The 26,740-nt window shown below is 39.5% G+C and overlaps 2 protein-coding genes across 3 annotated transcripts; both read left to right on the forward strand.

Moving 5' to 3' along the window:
- The first annotated feature begins 1,262 nt into the window (after nt 1-1,262).
- Nucleotides 1,263-5,649, forward strand: spcs3 (signal peptidase complex subunit 3). Its single transcript, XM_079640341.1, has 5 exons — nt 1,263-1,537; nt 3,362-3,435; nt 3,706-3,782; nt 4,288-4,403; nt 5,278-5,649. The coding sequence occupies exons 1-5, from the start codon at nt 1,395-1,397 to the stop codon at nt 5,408-5,410; spliced, it is 543 nt and encodes a 180-aa protein (XP_079496467.1). The 5' UTR covers nt 1,263-1,394; the 3' UTR covers nt 5,411-5,649.
- Nucleotides 5,650-12,900: 7,251 nt separating this feature from the next.
- On the forward strand, nt 12,901-25,717 carry LOC307032145 (uncharacterized protein). 2 transcript variants are annotated; one of them, XM_079669940.1, is made up of 10 exons: nt 12,901-13,003; nt 14,008-16,134; nt 16,382-16,462; nt 16,700-17,089; nt 17,399-17,488; nt 17,651-17,883; nt 18,003-18,181; nt 23,866-24,146; nt 24,293-24,472; nt 24,564-25,717. In XM_079669940.1, exons 2-8 carry the CDS (start codon nt 15,777-15,779, stop codon nt 23,894-23,896), a joined length of 1,362 nt encoding a protein of 453 aa, XP_079526066.1. In that variant the 5' UTR covers nt 12,901-13,003; nt 14,008-15,776; the 3' UTR covers nt 23,897-24,146; nt 24,293-24,472; nt 24,564-25,717. The 2 variants fall into 2 exon arrangements, with proteins under 2 accessions (XP_079526066.1, XP_079526065.1); XM_079669939.1 differs by lacking the exons at nt 23,866-24,146; nt 24,293-24,472; nt 24,564-25,717 and having other exon boundaries at nt 18,003-18,782.
- The last annotated feature ends 1,023 nt before the right edge of the window (nt 25,718-26,740 follow it).

A 26,740-nucleotide genomic window follows, 5' to 3' on the forward strand; every position in this document is an offset into this window, starting at 1 on the left:
ACAAGTAGAAATTATTGTAATGAAAATACTCCAGTAAAAGTACAAGGACCTCAAATTCCTGGTATGTGTTTACCAGTGGTGAATCACAACTGGACCTTCTGTAGACACACACAAATTGTATTTATATAATTAAATCGATGTTTTGTTAGTTTTATCTGAGTGTTCCAGGGTATTCTCTGAACACCTTGAAGGACCTGACGGTTCACCTCTGGTGTTTAACTACTTACTTGGCAATAAACCTGTTTCTGATTCAGATTATGAAAGTACTTCAGTACTTGAGCAAATGTACTTAGTTAGTTTAGTTTAGTTTATTTTATTTTTTTCCAGCGTGTAAAACCAAAGAAAATACAAATGAAACAAAAGATGATACAGACATGATACAGTACTATACAAATGAATGCAATAACAAAACAAAATATGTAATTAATAATTGAATAATCTGTAGTATTATTGTCTGATATCAATAAACAACAAAGCTTTAGCTAATTACACGTCCGAAAAAAAACTTCCATCCCAGGTCAGTAAAGGTTTGGATGGAGATCAAACATGATCCTGACCCTGTCATCCAGCATATCTCCAGACCTAACCTCAGGGTTTATATAGATGAAGACCGATGGATAGTAGTGAAAAACTGGATATTTATTTGGATTCTTCTTTGCATTATTTGAGGTCCTAAACCAATGCATGTTCTTTGTTACAAATAAATGGTATAAAAGACAATATGTATTAGTTATTTGGGAGAAAGGTTGTCAGTAGATAAGAACATTAATACAATGCTAATATTATTCAAACACTTACATTTTAAATAGTTAAGCCGGATAAACTGATCATTAGCAGTGACCCTTCATTTAAAAAAAAAGATATTTTGTTTCTGAATTTATTATGAATAAAGCTTTTGAAAAAGATGGCGGTGTACTACTTCCGCTTACTCATCGCTTCCTGATCACTTCCCTCTGTTGTTACGACAAGTTTGCTAAAGGTAACACAACATCGGAAGTACGTCAGGAGTGTTTCCACCGCAGTTAATAATATGGTTATTATTACACATCTTTCATATAATTATCCTACTTATTTCGAGCTGCGCGTCTAATTGTTGTTTGTCTCTAAAGATAGTAGCTTCATAGAAAATCACTCCTTTTATTTAACATAGCTTCCAATAACAAAAAACACCAAATACATTGATACATTGCAGATACAAAAACAACGCGAAACAAACACGAACTGGTTTTATTTTGAAAACCATGAACAGGAAGTACGTTTTCCTTCCATTTCACTTGACGTTTCCTTTTTGTACACAGTAGCCAGCAACCTTCAGCGCACAGCCTGTGTGATAAGCCTCTCTTTGAATTTCTCTTATTCTTATCGTTCCCTGGAGTCGAAGCTGCTTTTCAAATATGAATACGGTTCTTTCAAGGGCTAACTCATTGTTCGCCTTCTCCCTGAGCGTCATGGCGGCCTTAACTTTTGGCTGTTTCGTCACGACAGCATTCAAAGACAGAAGGGTTCCTGTGGACATCCACGTCTCTAAAGTCATGCTGTAAGTTCCTCCGTCTACTATCTGTGTAACAGCTGTTAGCATTAACTCTACCTTAGTATACTCTATTACAGCTGGGTCATTCCTAGCATTCGGTGCCATTTAGGTCCCCACCACATTATATCATATATTTTGTATTTAAAAGGTCTAATGCTTTTTTTTTTAAAAAGCTTGGTTTTAAATGTGTATACCCTCTACCATAAAACAACAATATTATTTACCCAGGATATTAAACATTCTAAATAATTACTCTGATTTTAGCACAAGTAGGCCAAATTGCTGTGTCCCCAATCATGTTTGCTCAACTTCTGTAACAGATATACAAAAAGAAATTCAAAGAAATACAAACAAATTCTACATTTTTGTGAGTGTTGTATGACCCTTTTGCTAATATTCCTCACCAAATTGAAATTGTTGTTATTAATTCATTTGTATTGAAAATAAAGTGTGTGTCCCCTGTTTGAATGTCCCCCCTGTTACTCTGATTTGAATCCCTCTGAACACGCCCCTTTACTATTCTACTATTTGTATGACTCAAGAAGAAGAAGGATACATTTTGAGTGGGAAATAATCTTCAAGAAGCAGAGTGAATGCGTTCTTCCTTCAACGTTTTTCTAATGTTTTAAAGAACTTAACTATTGCGATAAAGCATAAAATGTCCACCCTGTTATGCTCTTTTTTAGTGGAACTGATCATTTGTTTTACATTTAGAAAATATGGTGAATATATCTATCAAATATATGGTTCTGTTGTCACCAAGTGCTAGCTTGATTATCATCACACATGTAGCAATAGCCAAGTTTAGCATAAAATGTCCACCCTGGTCCACCCTGTTACTATTTTTCACAGTAACAGGGTGCACACACAGTAACTGGGGATGGTAAAAAAAAAAAAAAAAATGTAAGCATAATATCCTGAGCTTGACCAAAATATTTTTCTTATATTTTAACAAGCCATCATTCAGATTAAATAAAAAAAAAAACATGGAAAATTATGTTTTTTATTTTTGAATACCCTAGCTGAAATGGCACCAAATGCTAGGAATGACCCAGCTATGCATCGTTTATTACTGATGCCACAACGCTCTTAACGTTACATGAAACCTGAAAAAAGAGAGGTTGAGAAGCTGCAGGCCTGCTTTTGTAGTTTGATACTATTCACTGACTATAACGTAAGCCGGAAGTCGAACAAGCCATTCATGTTTAGAGTAATGAAGCAGTGATCAGCTGCTTACTTGAACAATATAACCCTTAAATGGGCATTCACATACTTTGGAAAATTAATTGATAGCTACTTTCTACATTACACCCTTATTACAATGTTATAACGCAAATATTACACATGAATACACTCTTATTAAACCCATATATTACACTGTTACTGCACCCATACAACACTGTTGTTATAACCCATGTAACACGCATATTTTACCGTAATTATATATACATTCCTATTACATCCTTGTTACACTGTTACTTGACACATGGACACAGCTGTCAAATGACTGTACTGCCCAGGATACAGAAACCATTTCGCTATTGAATTCAAGTCTTTCAGGTGCAGTCAGAAATGCAGCATCAGCTCAGTAAACAGTCATTTCAAATGATTAACCGATTAGTCAATCCAAGGTTGAATCATTTCTATTTTAAATAGTTTGTGGTTTTGGAAATCTCTCCAGAAGGTGAATTAGTACTTGGGATCACGCTGTGTAAATAACAAAAATGAAGTTTACGCATTGCCCTTTCTAAAGAAACCTCTTTCCTAAATGTTTGTTTAACTCCTCCTGTTACTCCTACCTCTCATCCACCTCCTCTGTCTGTTCAACAGGAAGAACGTGGATGACTTCACAGGACCCAGGGAGCGCAGTGATCTGGGTTTCCTCACCTTTGACCTCTCATCTGATATCCTTTAGAACACTGCAACCAAAATAAAATTAATTTAAGTTACAAGGCTTCTGATTTGAGTTCCAGGCAGCGGCCTCTTGTTGGCCAGCTTCTAGTCCGTGTTAGTGACATGAAACGCATCGTTGTTATTGTTGTAGTTGTACCTATCGGCACTCAACTATTTTAAAATCACCCCACACTTACAGAAGGCAGTTGAATGAATCCTCACATAAACAGGCCTTTAATATGAACAGCTTCTGTCCGCTCTGCTTCCTTAACTCCTCCCACATCTGCAGCCCATCTTCGACTGGAACGTTAAGCAGCTCTTCCTCTATCTGTCTGCTGAGTACGCCACGAGGAGCAATGTAAGAGACACACACACACACACACACACACACACACACACACAATACTATTGCTGATTAGTGTAGATGTGGCTCTGCATGATGACAGATGTCCATACAAAATGTGTGACACATTATCAAATCTTCAAAATGAATCCACAAAAGAAAATGCCTGTATCGGACCGTAGGTTTGATGTTAGAATCTAAAATGAATCCTGACAGTAAACACTTCCTGGTCACTTCATTAGGTACACCTATAATATGGATGCCCCATATTCTACCTTTTACAAAGCTTATAATGTAAATGTTGATGTTCATTGTGTGTGTGTGTGTGTGTGTGTGTGTGTGTGTGTGTGTGTGTGTGTGTGTGTGTGTGTGTGTGTGTGTGTGTGTGTGTGTGTGTGTGTGTGTGTGTGTGTGTGTGTGTGTGTGTGTGTGTGTGTGTGTGTGTGTGTGTGTGTGTGTGTGTGTGTGTGTGTGTGTGTGTGTGTGTGTGTGTGTGTGTGTGTGTGTGTGTGTGTGTCAGGCTCTGAACCAGGTGGTTTTGTGGGATAAGATCGTCCTTCGAGGGGAAAACACCAAACTGAACCTCAGAGACATGAAGTCCAAATACTTCTTCTTTGATGATGGGAATGGACTTAGGTGAGACAGAGACTCACGCCCAGTGTAAGGAATTCAACACTGACAGACAGGTCAAGTGATCTGGGATCTTCCATCGAAACCCCACTCTTTTCTTGCTTGCCTGGCATCAGATTGTTTAGCTCCTTCCAGATACAACTGACACATCTTTTACAGGGTGCTCTGCTAAATATAACAATGACATATTTCTACTGATTGGATAAGACACATTCCTGTTCAATATGATCACAGGATTCTTTAGGGGATATCAGGGAACTAGTGGACCTAAACACTCCCAAATATACAGGACTAATTAAAAAAAGAATCATTTGAACCAATAAAGCAGAGCTTACTTTAAGCCCCCAGTCTGGGTCAGTCACCAAAGCATTTCCTATATTGCAATTCAATAGCATCTTTATTAGAGCCTCCCTGTCTGATACATGCCCAAATCTTTCAAACCTCACACTTTAAGTCTCACATACATCCTGCCGCAGCTGATATACAGGGATGCAGTTATGACATCTTTGTTTAGGCCAACCAGGAAGTTAGCCCCAAGGAGCACAAAAAGCAGCGGGATGTTTCCACTGGGTTTTGGATTATAGCAGAAATCAGATCTGTGACAAATGCACGTTCATGACATGTCCCGTTTTTGTTCAGCAGGATGATCTCCACATATTAACAACGCTTTATGATTTTTGAAGAGTAAGTGCAACAGCTAAAAGTAGATATCTAACATTAGACTATAAAGGAACTAGAGCACGGTCACTTGACTTCACGCCGCCACTGCTAAACTCAAGGCAGCTAATGTTGACTTTGAGACAAAGGAACCGGAGGGGGTCAATCCTGATTAAGTTCCAGTGATGAGACTGACTAACTGTTGTGTGTGTGTCGTCTGCAGGGCCAACAAGAACATCACTCTGACGCTGTCCTGGAACGTTGTTCCCAACGCTGGGATCCTGCCTCTGGTGGCAGGGAGCGGTCATGTCAGCCTCCCCTTCCCAGAATCCTATGAGACCACCAAGAGCTATTAGACCGAGACACAGACCGCCACACATGCTGAATACACACACACACACACACACACACACACACACACACACACACACACACACACACACACACACACACACACACACACACACACACACACACACACACACACACACACACACATATATACACAAACACACACACACACACACACACACACACAGGGGTTTATTGAAAGATGTGAATTAATTTTGTGTTTGTAATAAATTTAAGATTTTAACATCTGTGTCTTTTGTAAGGATTTTTAGATTGGATGGCTGGCTGAAAGGTCATTCCTGGATTTTAATTACAGACACAAGTTGATTTCATGTACCGGTGTCAAAGTGCAGTGAAACTCATGACAATGAAACACTCAGGGCCTTTCTTATTTCTCTAATTCCCCCTCCTCGACTCCTCGGTCCTCGGGTAGTGACCCGGAGATTAATTTCAGCGCACCATGTTGAAGGACATCTCATTTCTGTAAATGCACATCGAGGACCGAGCATCGAGGAGGCTCTCTGGAGGAGCTATGATCGAGGATACGCTGATGGGTCCTCCACGGTTCCTCCGTGGATGCATTTCCAACAACAGTGAAGAGTCCTCCGACTTATCTCAGCCAATTACAGCTCTGCATGCATCCCCTGGATATTATTTTAGTAACTGCTTTCATCAGACGCGATGTTTACATTACATTACATTGCATTTAGTTGACGCTTTTATCTAAAGCGACTTACAATAAGTGCGTTCGACCAACAAAGTACAAACTTGAAGCAAACAGAATCATATAAGTACATCAGGTTTCATAGAGCTAAAACATTTCAAGTGCTACTCAACTGGCTTTTGATAAGCCAGTCCTTTATTAGTATACAAGTGCTTTGTTAATAGTTCAATCGCTCGAAGTGAAGTCAAAAGAGATGGGTTTTCAGTCTGCGCCGGAAGATGTGTAAGCTTTCTGCTGTCCTGATGTCAATGGGGAGCTCATTCCACCATTTTGGAGCCAGGATAGCAAACCCACGTGTTTTTGCTGATGGGAACTTGGGTCCCCCTCGCAGTGCGGGTGCAGCGAGCTGTTTGGCTGATGCAGAGCGGAGTGCACGTGCTGGGGTGTACGGTTTAACCATGTCCTGGATGTAGGAAGGGCCAGATCCATTCGCAGCATGGTACGCAAGTACCATTGTCTTGAAGTGGATTCTAGCAGTTACCGGAAGGAGTGGCGTGGTGTGGGAGAATTTAGGAAGGTTGAAGACCAGACGAGCCGCTGCATTCTGGATGAGCTGCAGAGGTCGGATGGCACATGCAGGTAGACCAGCCAGGAGTGAGTTGTAGTAGTCTAGGCGTGAGATGACGAAAGCCTGGACCAGAACCTGCGTCGCTTTCTGGGTCAGCTGGGGACGTATCCTCCTGATGTTGTAAAGAGTGTATCTGCACCAGCGGGTTGTAGCTGCTATATTTGCAGTGAAGGACAGTTTATTATCTAGGATCACACCTAGATTCCTTGCAGTCTGAGTCGGGGAAACAATAGAGGTGCCGATGTTGATTGTTAGGTCAAGAGTGGGACAATCTTTTCCCGGAAGGAAAAGCAGTTCAGTCTTGTCAAGGTTGAGCTTGAGGTGGTGAGCAGACATCCACTGAGAGATGTCAGCTAGACAAGCAGAGATGGGTGCGACGACCTGGGTCTCTGAGCGGGGAAAGGACAGAATTAATTGGGTGTCGTCAGTGTAGCAGTGGTATGAAAAACCATGCGGGCTAATGACTGATCCGAGCGAGTTTGTGTACAAGGAGAAGAGGAGGGGACCAAGAACAGAGCCCTGAGGGACCCCTGTAGTTAATTGACAAGGGTCGGACTCTCTCCAAGTAACCCTGTAGGTGCGGTCTTTGAGGTATGAGGTGAGGAGGGAAAGTGCAGAGCCTGAAACTCCAAGTTCTTGGAGAGTGCGAAGGAGGATCTGATGATTCACCGTGTCGAATGCAGCAGATAGGTCCAGAAGGATGATGACAGAGGAGAGGGAGGCTGCTTTAGCCGTGTACTCTTGCCTCCTTGAGACTGTTTGGAAAGTGACCAGAAGTTAAAGAAGTGTTGATGAAATGGGTGAGAAACGGTAGAATATCAGGAGCGATAGTTTGAATGAGGTTTGAAGGGATAGGGTCCAGAGGACAGGTGGTAGGACGGGCAGAGGTAATGAGGGTAAGAACCTCACTTGGAGAGAGAGGGGAGAAGGAGGTCAGTGTGTGGGTGAAAGGTGGGTCTGGTGACCCAGCGGTGAGTAAAGGTAAGTCAGAAAAAGAAGAGCGAATATCATCAACCTTTTTTTCAAAGTGGTTAACAAAGACGCTTGACAGAAGGGAGGAGGGGGAAGGGGCTTTGGGGGGGTCCAAGAGGGTGGAGAAGATGGAAAATCGTTTTTTGGGATTGGAATAGGAAGATTGGATCTTACAGAGAACAGCTGTGAGGTTCGCGAGAAAGCAGAGCAGTGTGTAAAATATATATCACTCATGGGCGTAAGAAGCATCCTGAATGTGGGGGGGCCATTTTTAACGGGGGTTTGGGGTTCCTCCCCCACGGAAAAAAAATTAGATTTCCTGTATTCTGGTTCATTTCAACAGGTGGTTTGATACTTTTATGTGGCTATACTAGCATGAGGAAAATTATGGGTACATTTTGTAATTTCATCCAGTAGTAAAGAAAGGAAACATATTTGATTATTAATTCAGAGTCGTCTTTGAATTAATAAAAAGCAGTTTAAATGCCCATTTTTTTTACATTTATATACAACAATAAATATTTGTGAGTGCATTGAGAGATATCGTTGTGGAGAGTCATTTATATATAAATCGCAAAATACATTTGTGAATCCTTCTGTGAGCAGTTATTAATATTGAGACTGATCTGACTCCATACAGATGTTAAGTTGACCTAGGAATGGTATCATTGACTTAAATGTTCAAATAAATGTTGCTCTTCGTTTTATATTGGTCACATGATGCCACTTGACTGAAATGTTTCCTGTTCAATATCCCCACTGATTTCCTTAAAATTCTGGGATGAGAGTCCACATCACAATTTACTCTAAACTGTAATTTCTCTTTCATCACTCACCTCAGCAATGGACCTCTCTCCACTGTCCCTGTGTTCTGCCTCTGACTCACTCTCAAGCGCCTAGATGTCAAGAGGGGTGGTGAAGTGATCATTATTTATTGAGCAGTATACTCTTTCACATTGAATCATAACAAGTCATACTGAATGTAAATACAACTTACTGTAATCACCGGACCTGGGGGGACAGAGCCTTCTCCGTCGCTGCCCCCTCCCTCTGGAACTCACTCCCACAACCCATCAGAGACTGCACCGACTTCACCAATTCAAAAAAACTCACAAAAACTCACCTCTTCAATCTGGCTTTTCATGTGTGATTGTTTTTGTATTATTTGACTTTAACTTTAACAATATATTTATTTGTTGTTCCTTTCTTCTCTTTTCTTTTCTCTTCACTATTATCTGTAAAGCGTCTTTGAGCACCTGTAAAAGCGCTAACAAATTAAATCTATTATCATTATTATTATTATTATTATTATTATTATAAAGTAAGTCCCAGTCTGTGACATTGGATATTTTGAAGACTCAAAGCCCCAAGCAGTAGGCAGAATATTAGCTAGTCTATATGTGCACAGAAAATAAATAGTTAAATACTCGGATGGAAATTGCCTATAAGCACTCAGTAAAACATAAACACACACAAAAAGCTTCTGAATGATAAGATGTATAATTAAAACATGATGCACATTACCATTTTGAGAGATCTCGCAAAAGTTGCGAGATTTCGCAAAACATTTTTTTTTCCTCTTTTTCTTTCTTCTCCATAGGCGCGTTCACATCAAGTACTTTTCCCACAAAGGTTCCTGAGAACTCTTTACTTCTCATGAACTAAGTACAGATCGCGTTCACACCGGAAATTAGTTCCTGGGGGTGGATTAGGCAAATGAAGCCGCTGACGTCACTTCTTCTTCTTCTGCTTTGGGTTTACTGGCAGGCTGCAAACAACTTCACGGCGTATACTGCCGCCCAAAATCCCCGGTCGGAAGTCCCCGGAGTTAGGGACTGGCAGCTTCTACTGAAGCCTTCCGAGTAAATTGCCAGAACGCCTACACCTCCTCATCTCCACCGCTCCCATGTTTTATTTTGTGTTGTCATAAGTTAGTCTCTCTGCGTTTCTGCGCTGGGCTAATGCTAATGTTAATAATGCAATGCGAGGATAATAAAATGGCAGCTTCACAAAAGTTTTGGGGAGTTTGACGGGGCGTGGTTTGGTCACGAAAATCCCTGCTCTCTAGCAGGGACTGAAAAGGGGGTAAAAAAGGTTTTCTATAACTAATTTAGTTCCTGGGACTTTTTGGTGTGAACGCAACTAAATCGTAGTTCTCAGGAACCTTTATGGGAAAAGTACTTGGTGTGAACGCGCCTCATGTCCCCTAGGGGGCTCCATAGTTTTCCTACGTTTTTCATGAAAAAATATGTCTGAGGAGATATAGATATAGTCAGGGCCGGCCCTGACCAATTTGCTGCCCTAGGCTGTACACTTTACGAATATATTAGTTTTTTATGGACAACTTTACCATTCAATCTCGTCCAACTGATCTGTCACTCCTCGGCTCTTGGTAGTTCAGGCATTTATCAAACTTGGCAACTCCGGGCTTCCTGGCAGCTGTCAATCAAAGTCCAGTGGCTCCGCCCCAAAGTGTCAGAAACTTTTCACGCGCACGCAGACAGACTCCGCGAGCGAGTGAGGCTGACACTCCCGCAAGCGAGCAAGAGGGCTGTCTCTGCTCGCGAGCGCATAGCCGCTCACGGGGGTTTAATCTGTGCGCGAGGGTCATTTCATGCGCGTGTAAAAGCATATTTTCCGCTGGTGAGTATTTGTTTTGCGCGCTAGAATATTGACCCAAATCTGACTCCATAGCTAGTGAATATTTCGCTCTGCAGCTGGATTGAATATTATATATAATGTTATTAAGACAAAAGTAGCTTTCAAAAATGCTAAAGATATATATGTTAATTGTTCATATTACTGTTCAAAATTATATAATATTATAAAGACAGAAATCACTTTAAAAATGCTTTAAAAATATCTTTACTGTTGATATTACTGTTTAATATTGTGTCAAGAATGTTTATAACAGAAGACACAATCAATGTAATGAATGGCAAACAAAAGATAAATACAAAAATGTTTTAGAAGAATAACTTATTTTTAAATATTAATACAAATATATATTAAGAAAATATATTAAGCTGTATGATTAATTTCTCATATTTTCCATCATAATGTACTCATATTTAAAAAAAGAAATTGCAACAGGGGGGTCCCCGCCAGACGATAATGCTATATGGGGGTCCTTGGCATGGCAAAGTTTGGGAACCCGAGTTCCCAATGAGTAAAGCCTTAGAATAAACAACATAAAATCATATTTTCATGTTAACAATATTGTTTTTATTCCAGTTTAATGATTGTGAGGCTGGTAAGCATTGCAAAGAGGGATTTGTGTTCCTTGATAATATTCGTAAACTTAACCATGTTGTAGCCTGAGAAAGGCTAAACCATATCAAAGACTACATTTATTAACTGCATTATCTAATTTAGCTGTAGCTTTTATTTAAAAAAATGACGTATTGACGAGTCCTTGAACCAGGGACCCTGCGGTCATGAGTCAACTGCTTTCCAGCTGAGCCACAGCACACACACTGAATCTACATGAAAACACTGTACGCTATTTATTCCTGTATTTATTCATTTATTTATTTATTCATGTTTTTATTCCTACATTTATTTATGCTTTTATTTATTTATACAAGTGACATGTTCCAACCTCTATATAAGTGAAGGTCTGAGCTCTCTTAATTCCATCGTGTCATCGGCCCGGGTACAGGAGGGGTAATATCGTTCTTATTACAGGGTATATGCAGGAATCCTGAAGTCAAATGTAATAAGTACTTATAAGACACCCACTTCTGTTCGATTTTGATAAGGAATGATTTATGACCCTATAAACCAGAAGTCCCGCCCCCAAACACCGGAAGTCCCGCCCCAAAACACCGGAAGTCACGCCACCTGTCACTCTGAAATCAGACTTTGACCCTCTTATCTGTTCAGACCTTTGACCCCCTTATCTTTTATGACTTGTTTTTGTGAACATTGCCCCCATAGCGGCAGATAAGCCCTTTGATGTGAATCTTAATATTGCAATGTCATGATCATAATTCCTTTGATGTGAATCTTAATATAGCAATGTCATGATCGGTCAATGATAAACCAGATCAACACATCCTCACACCCAGGTCGGCCTATGTTGACGTTATGTCAGTCCCCTGTGTCGGCTTTTTACAACGCAAGGGGCCGCCTTTAGCGTACATTTTCAACTTTCCGGGATTTGCCCTTAGCGTACATTTTCAACTTTCCGGGATTTGCCCTTAGCGTACATTTTCAACTTTCTGGGATGTCCATAGGCTTCTACATAGCTCCCTAAACGTATGTTGTAGACGACTTGAGATCGCGAGCGAATGCTACCCACCGCGGGCCATTCTGCTGAAGCCTACGTTGCGAGACTACATTGCATTAAAAACATTATGCTCTCTATATATTGTCGTTATTATGCTTTATATAGTGTCTCGGGCTTTGGCTATAGGGCGGCTCAAAGTATTTTGTCTGGCCGTTGTGAAGACTGCTTTGTTTATTGTCCTTGTTTTTGTTTTAAATAAAGCTTTTTCAATAGACGCATGCCCAACATGTGACGTCATATGATGCGTCGCATCTGCGCACAGGGAGCCGGGAAACCCCGAGCTCCGTATTCCCCGTATTTTTCTAAATAAACGGACTTTTAGACTGCATTGCATTAAAAACATTATGCTCTCTATATATTGTCTTTATTATGCTTTATATAGTGTCTCGGGCTTTGGCTGTAGGGCGGCTCAAAGTATTTTGTCTGGCCGTTGTGAAGACTGCTTTGTTTATTGTCCTTGTTTTTGTTTTAAATAAAGCTTTTTCAATCGACGCATGCCAAACATGTGACGTCATATGATGCGTCGCATCTGCGCACAGGGAGCAGGGAGTCCCCGAGCTCCGTATTCCCCGTATTCCCCGTATTTTTTTTAAATAAAGAGACTTTAAATCACGGGCGCGCATCAAACGTGTGACGTAATGTGGTATTAAAAGTATTAAAAGAGGTGAAAATCACTACAAGTCTGGGCATGTTGAGAGCTGTACATAAACACAAGGGGAGTCAGTCGGTTCATAAGAGCCAGCATGCGGGAATCTGGGATTTGTAGTATTTTGCGTATTTTTCATTGTCTTACATTTCAACAGTTTTACGACAAACTGTGACTTTTTTGACAGGGAAATTATTATTTAAGATTGACAAACATCATTATGTGTAGTTCGTGGCACAATTCAAACGGGATCGAAAGATAATCTTTCTCTCTCCATTGATTTCAATGCATATTTTTTCCGAATAAAGTAGAGGAACCCGGAAGGGGAGGGGCTTCGCCTCTCTTTAATAAGAACGCGTGGGTCGCCGCGTCGCACTTGTTAAAGCCCATGAATAAGGTAAGAGCTTCATTAATCATTTGTGCATAATCAGAGACGACGAAAACAATTAAATATACACCAAAACTGTTATTAAGTCCAGTCAGCAAGTATTGTAAGCACCTTAAGAAGAGCAAGGTAGTCGTTTTGTGAGTTTGTGAATCCTTTTAAGACATTACAATACAATTTACTGGACTATGCTAGCTAACGGCTACTAGCCATAGAGAACCCTCCTTTTGGTTCCTTTCTCAAAACCGCAATGCAATTTCTCCATAGGATTTTGGAAAATAGCTGGAAATAAGGTCTGTGGTTGAAACACATTTAAGAGACGGATCATGTTTTGTTCAGCCGGATAATGAATTGCCTGGACAACTTCTGTAGTCCTATTCAGCCACATGTTAACAACCATCGTTTTTCAAACGCGTAATCTCTTCAAAAATCACCAGCGGGGTCACAGCTGATGTATTTAATGTCATAGAACAAAACGTGATCTGTCTCTTCAATTTGTGTCAAACACAGACCTTATTTGGAGCTATTTTCCAAAATCCTATGGAGAAATTGCAATGTTTTTTATCGAAGGAACCGGAAGTGGTAAAAATGCTAACTTACTTCCAGGTTTTAGGACGCGTCACTGCAGTTCTCTATTAGCTATTATTCATTAGCTATTAGCTCGTAGAATTTTACATTTTAATAGGGTATGACTATGAGTGAATTGACTGAATGACACCCAATAAGAGCAGTCCAAATGATTATTCCTACATGTTTATGAAAGATGTGTATCTTATGCACAACCCTTCAAATATAGTGTTACTTTTATTTGTCAAATATAATCATACTTTACCTTTACTTATCCCACAGAGGGGACATTTACAGACATTTTACTTTAATTAAGAGGCATGCATACATTTAAGATAACAAAAATAAATGACAATTTATGAAACTACACATCCAGGTTGAACACAAAAGATAGTGTAAAAGGTACCTTGGCTAATTTTCTAAATATTGTGTCTCTTCTTTCCACACAGGTCTTTTGAAGTTGATATACCCTTGTGATCTCCCATGCAATCACCCACCCAAAGGCACTTTTAAGAGCCACATTTGTTTTGCCAAACCGTCCTTTTCAGTGTGCCTTGTCCTTACCTGTGTTGCTGTCTGTGTATCTCTCTCTGTCCCTCACTCTCCCTCTCTCACTTATCCCTATCTGTGCTTACCCCTTTTTTTGTCTTCTCTGTCTGTGTGAGTGTTTCTGTCTGTCTGTTTATCTTTTTGGGCATCACCATGAGTGATTCAGAGCTCCAAGATGTCCTTAAGAGCAACTTCCAGGTTAAAGACACCTGTGAATAAATGTGTAGGAAAATGATGAATACACTAGATTTTCAAAAAAATATACAGAAATATACACTACAGTGACATCTGGCGTCGTTTTTGTAAGAAATGTTCAGTTCCGCATAAAAAAGCCTCGGCACGTGACCTCCCGCGTGTGACGTAACACGGGGGACACAAGGGCAGAGCGGCCGGTGTAACGTATTAATAAACATGGATCCCAATGCTAGTTTCGACACAGGAGACACAGAAGAAGTTGAACATGAATATTCGAATGCATATGACGGACCACAACCTTATAATTATGAGCCTGCTAGGCGTCCAAGAGACCAGGAGCAGCCAAGGATTAGAAGAAATAACGGCCATCGGAGTGAAATTGAGCTGTGGTGTGAGGAGAACCAGTGGAGAACTGGTCAGCTATCTTGGTGAGTGACCGGCGTTAGCTACAGAATGTTAGCTAACGTCACATCACAACATTGTAAAGTTAGCTATCATATATCAGGCTATAACTAAAGTAGCATTGATCATATAGTAACGTTACTGGCAGGATTGTTGATACTGATCCATAACAGAAACTAATGCGCAAGTACAGTATCAGCCGTATCTCGCGTTACCTAATGCAACTCCACACTACGGTGCTGTGTACGGGAGGAGACACGTGAGATACGGCTGATACTTGACGATCTGGCGGAGAAAGGTTGTGGAGCCTCTGTTGATATGTCGTTGTAAATGGCTTGATGGAAAGCAGGTGTGTAGTCGGGGAGGGTGCACAGCTGATTGCAGCAGGTGAGTGGAGGTTGAGCCGGGAGCAAGGAGTGACAGCCACCACGCACACACAAACAACACAGACAGGGGGAAACAAACAAACACAAAGGAGACGGCTGGAGCAGTACAGCCACCACAGCGTTACCTAATGCAACTCCACACTACGTCTTACGGTGCCGTGTACCGGAGGGGAGAGAGAGAGAGCAGCGAAGGGGGGGGAGAGAGAAGTAATATGGTTTCCTGATAAAGCTTTGGAGAGTATGTGCTGCATGGAGGTGGATGCACAACGCACCCAGGAACGAACGCTAGCTCCGGTCCTTTTTACTGTGGACTCGATGTCCTGACCGGCTGGTATTTGTGCAACCTGCACAATCACAATACTGCACCATGATTACAAATGGTGAAATACAATGTAAAACTACCGAAAAATACCAGCTCCTTAAAACACAACCGCTCAACTCAACGCAACTCTACTATACCCGCGGTCAGAGAGCGGAGATGTGTCCCCTGCGTGATGTAATATGACGCGTTTGACGTATGACCTTAAAAAAAAGCCGTTTTTAAGAGCAGAGCTCAAAATTGCTCCTTTCCCTCTGAATTCCTGCCCTTATGTCTCGTAAAACATATCAAATCCTGCATTCACTTTTTTAATTGTAATTTTCAAGCAAGTTTAAGCATAAATGTAGAAAAAATAAAAACCTGCAAGATGCTCTTTAAGAGCCGAGATGATCTTGTTGAACAGGAAGAACGAGAAGAACTCAATAATGAGCCCCAAGATGCCCTTAAGAGCCTAGATGATCTTGTTGAACAGGCAGAACAAGAAGAACTTAACAATGAGCTCCAAGATGTCCTTAAGAGCCGAGATGACCTTGTTGAACAGGCAGAACAAGAAGAACTCAATAATGAGCTCCAAGGTCTTGATAACTTGATTTCAAAGCAACGGGATAAGGATGCAGCAGCACCAGTGAAGACACCTGAACCAATTGTGAAATGGAAAAAGAGAGACGTCGATGGTAACCAAATGTTTGAGAGACCAAGAGCAAGCAGGAATCTGCCAAATCAGGGTGAGTATTTCATTTCCAGTATATGTTGAAGAACTAGAATGTTTACTATCTAATGAGTACTACAACAACAGCATTACATTCATTGATGTATAGGGAAAACAATCCAACGGCAAACATTTTTACATTTGAAAGGTAATCTGACATGATTATAGCACTTGACCAGATTATTTGACTCCATGTAATTCTATCTAAGGGGTAATGAAGACATTGAAATAGTATTTATGGTAAAGGTTTTTCTTTTGTACAGCTGGTCCCAGTCGGAGGAAAGCTCCTCGTGTTGATGCTCCTGACACTGACTGTGAGATGGTCTTTGCTCCAGAGACTGTTGGTATGTAATGTATTGTGTTTCTCCAAGCCTAAATCACTATCTCCATATGTCTGTACTTGTTTCTGTGAGATGTGGCACAGATTTGGAAATGTTAATTCCATGTTTGAATTTTAAAAACCATTTAACATAATTATAAACATAGCTGTTAAATATTTCCAAGCCACAGCTACTCCATAAAGTAAACTTTGATGTAGTATAAAACAATATTTTTTTGTTTCATTCCTTATCTTTTAACAGAATGTTTTCTACAAGATCTCCAGCTATCACTAAGCGATGCCTCAGGTGATGAGCTAGAAACATCAGCTCCAACAGCTCCTCTTATGGCTTCTTTAGACTGGGGCACAAGAACAAATCTCTTTTTAGAGAGGTGGAAGAATGAGAGGCCCCGCCTGATTAACAGCACAGTAGCACAAGAAAATGTTGCAAACCGTATCTGCCAACAGTGTGGGAGCAATCCAGCTGCTGTCCGTTGTCGTGACTGCCGACCACGCCCTTTCCTCTGTGCTGAATGTGATGTTAGCATGCACACTAGACATGTACTTCACAACAGAAATGCCATGACAGCCGGATTCTTCCAGCCATTACCTCCAACAACTTTTGTTGCTGACAAGGCTCTTTCCCATTGTGGTAAGTGTTTGAAATGAATTTCATTATTGAACTTTTAGAGATCATTGGTCATTAGACATTTCAAACAATGCCCTTTTGACTCATATTTCCTTTTATTTTATTTTTAATCTTGTGTATACTCAATATTAGTCAGTCTCTCAGTACTGTTTTAGCAATGTACCTCATTTTCTGGTTTGATAAATCTTCACATCACAAAGCGTCCTTGGGTTTCGTGAAAGGCGCTATAGAAATTGAAATTATTATTATTATTAATGTTATATTTCCGAATCGATACAAATGGTCTTAATTCACATGTATGATCTTTTTCAGTTCGGCTTATGCCTGAGAAAATCTGTGGATGCTCGACAGTGTCCTTAAGGGTTAACCCAGGAAAGGTTGTTGCTGTGGTCACAATTAATAGTAAATATGTTAATATTTGTTTTGTTTGAAAACTACTAAAATATATATATTTAACAATTATACAACACACAAGTGTTTCCATAGATGTGTGTGTGAATTTTACAAACAACTATTTGCTGCCTACGTTTTGCATTACAATTTATGTGTTTCGTTTTTTTCTAGGAAGACACGATCTCAGCATGCCTGAGTTGAGTTGTCACACATGTGATGCCACTTGGGCTGCTGGATTGGACGATCTTATCCAGAGTGGCTACTGGCCTGCTACACTTAACTTCTCAACAATTTATGAAACAGATGTGTTTAATTCATTTGAAGAGATGAAGATGGCTGCACCAGGACTTTCCTGCCAGGCATTTTTAAGAATGCTTGATCAGAGAACTTTCCGCTTTGGCCGTGTGAGTACTACATTTATGTATCCTACAGTATTGATCATCTGTTGGTTTTGTGGATTTAAAAGATGTTAGTTGCATACTTTCTTCAGTGAATTAATGGTTAATTTCTTTTTTGGAAATAGTCTGGGAAGATCTCAGCAGGCAACTTTCAACAAAGTCTTTTTGAGTGGGAGAACATCGATTTGAGGTGGAAAACATCTGCAAAGAGGAGAGCTTCATTTGTCCTGCGTGCTCCCCGGATATGCTTGCGGGTTTCAGTGGATGGAAACCGTAAGCACTCCCGCTTCAAGCATGCAGCTAGGTACTCTGCAATGTTTCTAATCTCCGTGTTTAAGGCATTTTAGCCTGGAGCGCTGTGGCTGCCAGGGGCGCTGTGAGGGGTGGGGCTGACACACAGCCAGGTCAGGACACTCCGCTTGCACGTGCAGCAGCGTAGCAGCCAAATTAATAATATAGCGACAAGCGGGAGACAACGTGTGACTTACTCGCGGGGAATTTAAAGTGAAATGGAATTGGTTACAAAACCTAACTACACATCTCGATTCTCCGGTGTGGCAGTATTTTGGATTCAAACCAAATCAACGAGGCGAACCTACGGACTTGAATGAGCCGGGCGGTGTGTCGCATTGGTTTAAAAAAGGTAGCGACAAAAGCAGGCAATACCACGCATTTTAAACCACCTAAAACACAACCACCCCATTCCGTTTTTCCAGCTGGGAGCAAACACGGCAGCTGGAGATGGAGAGCCCCCGCCCGACAATGCAAACATGTTGGTGTTCCTTGCTCGAAAACTTAGAAAAACAGATTTGGATATGGCCTGTTGAGGCATCTGGGTCTTTGACGGTGGACTGTACACTTGACCGTTGTTTTAAGGAGGTTTTTTTTGCTTGTGATATAATGTGTGCTCATATTTATTTATTTATTTATTTATTTATTTATTTATTTATTTATATATATATATATATATATATATATATATATATATATATATGAGAGAGAGAGCTCTGTTTTCCAGCCTGACTATTTAATTTATTGTTTTGGTTGTGTGATTTAATTAATTTATTATAATTTAATTAATTTGTTTTATTATATATAATTTATATATTTTAATATTATTTCACATTTCATTTGCAATGTTGAATGTTCAATAAAAAGTTATGTTTGAAAGGATGTACTTGAATTATTATAATATATTATCATTATGTCTAAAATGGTCTTAAAACGGTGCCGACAATATTATCGTTTATCGCAATAATTTCCAGAAAAATGTATCGTCCAACAAAATTAATTATCGTGACAGGCCTAGTCACAGGTTCAAACCCCACTGCAGTCGGCATGTCGTTGTGTCCCTGAGACACTTCACCCCAAATTGCTCCTGTGGGGATTGCCCACAGTATTGAGTATGTAAGTCGCTTTGGATTAAAGTGTCGAACAAGTAACATGTAATGTACTGAGGAAATGATTAACATATATGACTTTAGAAAACGCCCTTCTGCAATTTTGATTTTGATTGAGGCTCTATGATGTAGCACTTCATTTCAGACTCCAGCTTACAGCTTCCTGCCTACGACCTGCCTAAGACCAGAATAGAGGAATGTTAAGCCCTCCCACTATTTTCCAAGAGGGCGTTGCCAGATTTTCAATTTCAGGTTTTAACCAGGAGATGGCGCTTCATTCACAAATACAGAAAGACAAGTTTCATGGACTTTCAGTTGGGTTTTGAAGAGCATTTGAACGCATCAATATTTGAGATACTATACTAAAGTATATCTAATCTTGTAATTCAATAATATATTGTCTTTATATATTAAATAATCATAATAATAATGTAAATGTTTACATTACACTTCTTTATTTTTTATGCTCATACTTTTACCTTTACAATCGTTTGCTTTAATATGCAGTATATTTTTGTGTTTGCTTCCTCCTGCTCCCTTTCGGGCACATACTGTATGATTTATTATTATTATTAATATGAAGATATTATTAAGATAAGATGTTACTTTATTGATTGAACATTTTAGTTTAGAATGTGCTGTCCCACGGTAATTCAGAAGGCTCACAGGTCACATTCCGACCATTATTTAAAACAATAGGTGCTTCCACACCGTCTACAGTTTGATTTGTATAGAGGGAGCTCTGTGGCCGAATGGCCAGCGATTAGGTGTGGCGCATTTATCATAGGTGATCAGAGCTAACTGCCTGCCGTCAGATTTCATTTGCAAAACAGATCTGATTTTAAGACTATTTCTGCGCTCATAAAGAATGATAAGAATAAGAATAATGCGTATTGAACTGGTTTCATTAATTAGTGAGTTTATTTAACACTAGAACTGCCAATCGGGTCAATTTGTGTGATGTGTGTTGTGTGTGTGCAATGTAACTTTTTTTCAATAAAATATTAAAGTCTCCCAGTCCGTGACTTTTCCTGAAAGTGTGTTATGTAGCACCCTATGTTGTTAAAATTGCATTCTAATAGCGGGATTTGACGGTTTTAGGTAGGCCTATACAAAAACCTCTTGCGGTTCTAGTGTTAAGGTAATTAGGTACAGTAGAAGCCCTTTTTTATCAGTAACGAATTTAGCAGTTGAACATAAAAGTCAACTAACTGAGGGTCACTTGCAATGACAGTGTTGTGTCTACTGTAAGCTTGTCACTCAGAGTAACCTACAGTTAATTTAGCTGCTGGAGAAGAAAGATCAGGGGGGAGGGGGGGAGAGAGCTGTGGTTGATGGGACATTAGTTGTGTAAATACACAGCTAAGAGCTGCTGTTTCATTCAGACTGTTTAAAAAACGGTAACAACGGACTATTTTTCTTAGCGGATGCATGTCAATTTAAAAATAGCACCCGTCATGCAGATCAGGATCCCTCCGCTACGCTTTGGGATCCTGATCTGCCGACGAGGCTCCATTAAAATATAAATATTTTTGAGTGAATTACTGAGTTTAGGCACGTTAATAACGTTTTAATGAAGTTGAATACAGTATATTCATATTTGTCAGTGACTTCATGTCATTTCATGTAGATCTGCAATAAAAATATTTTTGGGGTATGGGGTGGTCTGGGAGTAATCTGCGGCCGTGAGCTGTTATGTGCCATCATGACACGCATGGTGTTCTTTTTTTATATATTATAATGAAGTACGAGCTGTGTGCTCGAGTCTTCCTGCCTGTCGGCTCTGCTCATGGATGTATAATAAGGCTCTGCTGCTCCGAGATGATGGTCTAGCTTCAGCAGCTACATTACCTACGGGTGCGTTCGTTAATATTAACTGTGCGTCCGGAGTCACTGTGGCACAGACTGGACCGCTGGTGAACAGCTGTTAGAACGGGCCGTTCAGGTGTTCAGAGCAGAGCTCCCTGTCGGAGCGGCAGAGCGTGATGTGAACTGAAAAGTTTTTCTGTGGCAATATTATTTAAGGAATTGTTGAGCTAGCTAGCTTGCATATATTGTCACTATTTGCTAACGTTAGCTTTAGCCTTCTATCTCTAATAGTTTTTTTCATAGGCTATAAACAGAGGTGGTATAAGTATATTATATATATAAATATATATATTGTACTTGAGTAAAAGTAGAAGCACTCAGATCTTATACTAGAATAAAAGTAGAAGTACTCAGATCTTGTACTTGAGTAAAAGTAGAAGCACTCAGCTCTTGTACTTTAGTAAAAGTAGAAGCACACAGATCTTGTAGATTAAAAGTAGAAGTACTCAGGTCTTGTACTTGAGTAAAAGTAGAAGTACTCAGATCTTGTACTTGAGTACAAGTAGAAGTACCAGAGTGTAGGAATACTCTGTTACAGTAAAAGTCCTGCATTCAAAATGTTCCTCAAGTAAAACTAGAAAAGTATTATCATCAAAATATAGTGAAAGTAGCGACAGTAAAAGTAGTCATTGTGCAGATTGGTCCATTTCAGAATAATATATATGATATGTTTTATAATGATTGATCATGAAAGTGTTCTCAAAGCTGGTAAAGGTGCAGCTAGTTTGAATGACTGTGTATACTGCAGGGTAGCTTGTGGATTTACTCCAGGTGGAACTAAAGTCTGATTTAACACTTAATTATATTTCACATCATTCATCCACATCTGTAAAGTAACTAAAGGTATTAAATACATAGAGTGGAGTAGAAGTACACCATGTACCTCTGAACTGTAGTGGAGTAGAAGAACAAAGTAGCAAAACATTGAAATACTTAAATAAAGTACAAGTATCTCAAAATTGTGCCCAAGTATAGTACTTGTTGAGTTTATGAACTTAGTTACTTTACATCATGTGGCTATAAAGATAGAAAGACTAAGCCTTGCACAGAGGCATGAAAATAAATTTTCAAAATGCTCAACAGTGCTGCCAAAATTATAAACTGACTGCTCCACAATTAAAATAAATGCTTTTATATATTTCTATTAGATGTGACTCTTTAGCGTTTCTGTTATTATTAACACTGCTGCTTTAGTTGTTCTGCTAATATCCTCTGTTATTCCTCATTTTAAAGCCGATATTCCGTGGGGTGGGGGAGCCGGGGGCTCGGATCCTTGTCACCTTTTTCATACAGATGAGTTTGCATCCCAAAGCCTCAGTCACCTTAATTCATGTAATAAAAACATCTCAGGTCAGTAATACTCAAAGCTAAATGTGCAATACCATGTTCAGCTATGTTACTATTTATAATGTTATTGTTGTTACATCAGAAGATGTACATATTGGAATGATTTCTTAACTTACAGTAGGCTATTTTTTACAATGTGTGTTGGAAGGATTTATTAAATTACTATGAATATTGTCATTGTTGAAGGCTTTTAGAAAAGGATGAACTATAAGCCTGAATTACATAACATTTTATACCTAAAAACATAAAAGCCACAACAAATGAATCACAATTATTCTAGTTATTTTTACCTCCCGTATTGCTTTCAACCCACCAGCTTTTATGGTGTTGTTACATCACTAACTGTAAGCTTGTCACATACAGTCTATGGTCACTCAGAGTAACCTACAGTTAATTTAGCTGCTGGAGAAGAAAGATCAGGGGGGGAGGGGGGAGAGAGCTGCCGTTTCATTCACACTGTTTAAAAAACGGTAACAACAGACTATTTTTCTTAGCGGATGCATGTCAATTTAAATCAATACAACTATTTTTTAAATCAATAAAAACATTTTCTAAATCCATAAAAGCATTTAAATTAATATTGGGAGTCATGTCGTTACTTTGTTGAGAATGTGGCCGTGTAATAAGCGGGATAATTTGCAGCGACTTGTTCCTTATGAGGAAAATAACACCCGTCATGCAGACCAAGATCCCTCCGCTGCGCGTTGGGATCCTGATCTGCCGACGAGGCTCCATTAAAATATAAATATTTTTTGTGAATTACTGAGTTTAGGCACGTTAATAACGTTTTAATGAAGTTGAATACAGTATATTCATATGTGTCATTGATTTCATGTCAATTCGGCAAACCTAAACATAAATGATCGTGGTGAAGATGATGATTAAATTAGGATTAAAAATCGAGAGCCGGGCTGCATTTCCTCCCGTTCGTTTTTTTCGACTAAACAACATTATTTTGTTAAATAACAACATGGTGATGTTTTGTAAATGATTACATGTCTCTTATTTAGCACAGAGTATGATATCCGTGACATATGGATCTTAACAAAGTTCCGCTGTACATCCAGCATACTGTATCTCACTTTATTTCACATGAGCTCCAGTGTGGAACCCCACTGCACCCCCTGGTGGATCAATGATCCATTGCAGCTGGCTTCATTATAATTACATTTATCTATCACGGGGGCGGTCTCAAGTCAAGCTGGAGGTTTTCCCTTGAGCGAGGGCAGATCACGTACCAATCACGGCCCTCGCGTTTCAAACTGTCTGAAATGAATCGCTACATCTGTACCTAGACCAGTTTGGTTGAAGTCAAGGTATTTCAGAAACGTTCTAATATTAAATCTTATTAACTCACTTATTTATTTCTTAGCCGCAAAAACAACAACAACCACCTCAAATGATGCTGATGCCTTGGCCAGCAGAATTGAGGTGCTGGTGGCTAGTATCAAGAGACGATCCCAGCGTCTTTATAAAGACACAGACGGCAGCAAAGGTCGTGCCAGGATCCGACGCAAGATCAGGACAGAGAAGGGGACCCTGACTTCTGTTGTGGAAACTTACAACCAAATGGTTGTATATGTACAGAAACTCTGTGCTTGGAAACCATTCTGTCTGGCGAGACAGCTTGGCCATGGCAGCAACCACACAGTGGTATGTACATTAGTCTGTTGACTACTTCCAACAAATCTGACACATAACCCATAATGTATCAAATGTCAATCTGTAACCCCATAGGACTCTATTCATTTTAATTTCGCATACACATGACTTAAGTCTTTCTCATAAATGCAATCCAGACTCTGTGGATCTGAAGACTAAAAGAAAGGCGTTTGACATCATCATCATGGCAATAAGGAGACTTCAGGAGGAGAAGAAGATTGTGGTCACAGAGATGGACCACCATTGGAAAGCTCTCAAAGCCCGTGCTGATTCCCTGAAAGAGCTGTCCTGCCTTCTGCCCAGTGAGCCGATACAAAGTATGTATTCCTATGTTAAATCCAATTAACATACAATGCAATAATGACTGTATTACTAACAGACGTTCTTTGTTATTGTTTTCTATTTAAGACCTGCCTTGGAGCCTAAGCAACGAGGGGTTGAAAGGGATCCCAAGCATTGTCTTCAGGAAGAGGCAGAACATCAGAGAGATGAAGACGCACACCAGAGCGTGTTACCTGCAAGTTTTGTCTGGAGCAGAAAACATCAACTTCTTGCAGAGGGCTTCATCTGAGGATTTCGACAGTGACTCTGATTCGGAAATTGATTAGAAACTGACACCTTTCTCATACTGGACAATGAACTTAACTCTGCAAGACTATCAGTTCCCATGTATGCCCTACTTGCACTAAGAATCGAAACCACTCTGTGGCTACTGGTATTCACTATTTCCCAGGATCTAAAATAGGCAACCAACCTATACCGTTGTCATCGTTCATTCACAATTATCTGAGGAACACTGAGGACACAACCTGGTCCAGCTGCTTCCCCTCTGGTAGCGATACAGATCACGCATATCATTTGATATCTGATATCACTGTCCATATAAATCCTCCACACTGTTTATACACATATAGATATCATATATATATATATATCATATAATTTCATAATTTGATTGTATTTCATACCTTTACTATGCAACGTTAAAATGCATCTGCACCACTAGGCCTAGGCTAACGCCTCACGTCAATGACAATGTAATCCGTTGGCGTATTAGCTCGTTGTTAGCTTAGCCTCCTTGACATATTAGCTCGTTGTTAGCTTAGCGTCTTTAGCATACTAGATCGTCGTTAGCTTAGCATATTAGCTCGTTGTTAGCTTAGCACTGTTAGCATTTAGCTAAACTCTTGTTTTCTCTTCACTTATCAAATAGATTAGTTTGTTAGCCTTCTAAGCTGTCTAACTAGCCTAGCCATAGCATGGTCATTTATGTCGTGTTTCTGTATACCTGTCATCTATACTTATCTCATTGCAACTGTAAAACAATGTCTTTTTCTTGTGTTATACAGTTTTACAATAAAGAATATAAGAATATTCAGGAGCTTCAGTAATCTCCAATTCAGAATCCCGTTCTCCTGGAATTATTTGAAGTTTATGCTGACTGAATAGCTAGATTCCATATATACTATGAAAACTCATCTGATCCTTGAATGTTCTTTCTAAATAAATATCCTTTGCAATATTTGTAATGTTTACATCAGACACATCAATGTTTGTGTATGTTTGGGAATAAATAAATAGATATATATCTGTGTAGAGGTGTTATTAATTAATTAATTTGTTAGTATATTGTATGCCTACACACAATTAGTGTCAATATAGCTATTCTAGCTGTTAGTTAAAACATTACTTTCACAACAAGGGATCTAATTTCCTGAGATGCCAAGGATGCATTTTGATTGACAGTCTTTCTGTCTGCTGGAACTGCTACCTCCGTGACCCGACCACGGATAAGCGGGAGAAGATGGATGGATGGATGGATGGAGTTTTTCTGTTATTCAAATGAACTTGTATAACACTTACATTTATCTCAGTCCAAAAACACAACAAAAATGACTATCATTCAATATTGTTTTAACTACATCATAACTAACTTATAATGCATTCATAACTGTACAATCCTGTTGTCATTTAATGTTATGGCCCCAAAACACATTACACCACATATTGTGCATGTGTGAGTTCAGGTTCAAGTGTTAGTGTGTGTGTGTGTGTGTGGGGGGTGTCTAAAGTCAAAGATGAATCTTGATTGGGCCAAACTTGACCCCGAGTCACCCACAACATGCTGCTGGGTCAACACCAAATTATACACTTTTTTCTTTAGAGATCTTCAGACTTGGCTAAAATTGTCAAAATAAGTTTTGTAGTGTTTCTATAGCTGCTGTGGAGGATATCGTGAAGCCTTGTTCCGATAAACAAACTAGAGTGTAGTTATTATTTAACTTTAACTTGAAACGGGTCACGGGATTAATATAAATGCAGGAAAGTCGATTGTCAAGTCCAACAACAAACTATGCAATATATTAGACTTTAAGTACTTTGTCAGGCTTAATATTCATCTGTAGATACCCGCAAAGTTTTTTTCTTATTTAAAAGAAGACCTTAACTTAAAGTATTCTTTAATGTTTGAATAAAGGTTAATTTTGTCTGTTTTGCACATCCTCCTATTAATATCTTTGTACATCCGGCACTAAACTGTTTTATTGTAGAGATCACTTACAGTATCTTCTTGATATTTTCATCTA

This window comes from Notothenia rossii (genome assembly GCF_949606895.1).
Source record: "Notothenia rossii genome assembly, chromosome: 1".
In the NCBI taxonomy this organism is placed as follows: domain Eukaryota; kingdom Metazoa; phylum Chordata; class Actinopteri; order Perciformes; family Nototheniidae; genus Notothenia; species Notothenia rossii.

What these genes read in the sequence shown, in the direction of transcription:
- LOC307032145 (XM_079669939.1), top strand. Translation starts at nt 15,777, where the DNA reads ATGCTCTTTAAGAGCCGAGATGATCTTGTTGAACAGGAAGAACGAGAA. An exon ending in CAGGAATCTGCCAAATCAGG is followed by an intron (nt 16,135 to 16,381) that starts GTGAGTATTTCA and finishes TCTTTTGTACAG; the next exon opens with CTGGTCCCAGTCGGAGGAAA. An exon ending in GAACTTTCCGCTTTGGCCGT is followed by an intron (nt 17,884 to 18,002) that starts GTGAGTACTACA and finishes TTTTGGAAATAG; the next exon opens with TCTGGGAAGATCTCAGCAGG.
- spcs3 (XM_079640341.1), top strand. Translation starts at nt 1,395, where the DNA reads ATGAATACGGTTCTTTCAAGGGCTAACTCATTGTTCGCCTTCTCCCTG. An exon ending in CACCTTTGACCTCTCATCTG is followed by an intron (nt 3,436 to 3,705) that starts ATATCCTTTAGA and finishes AACTCCTCCCAC; the next exon opens with ATCTGCAGCCCATCTTCGAC. An exon ending in AGTACGCCACGAGGAGCAAT is followed by an intron (nt 3,783 to 4,287) that starts GTAAGAGACACA and finishes TGTGTGTGTCAG; the next exon opens with GCTCTGAACCAGGTGGTTTT.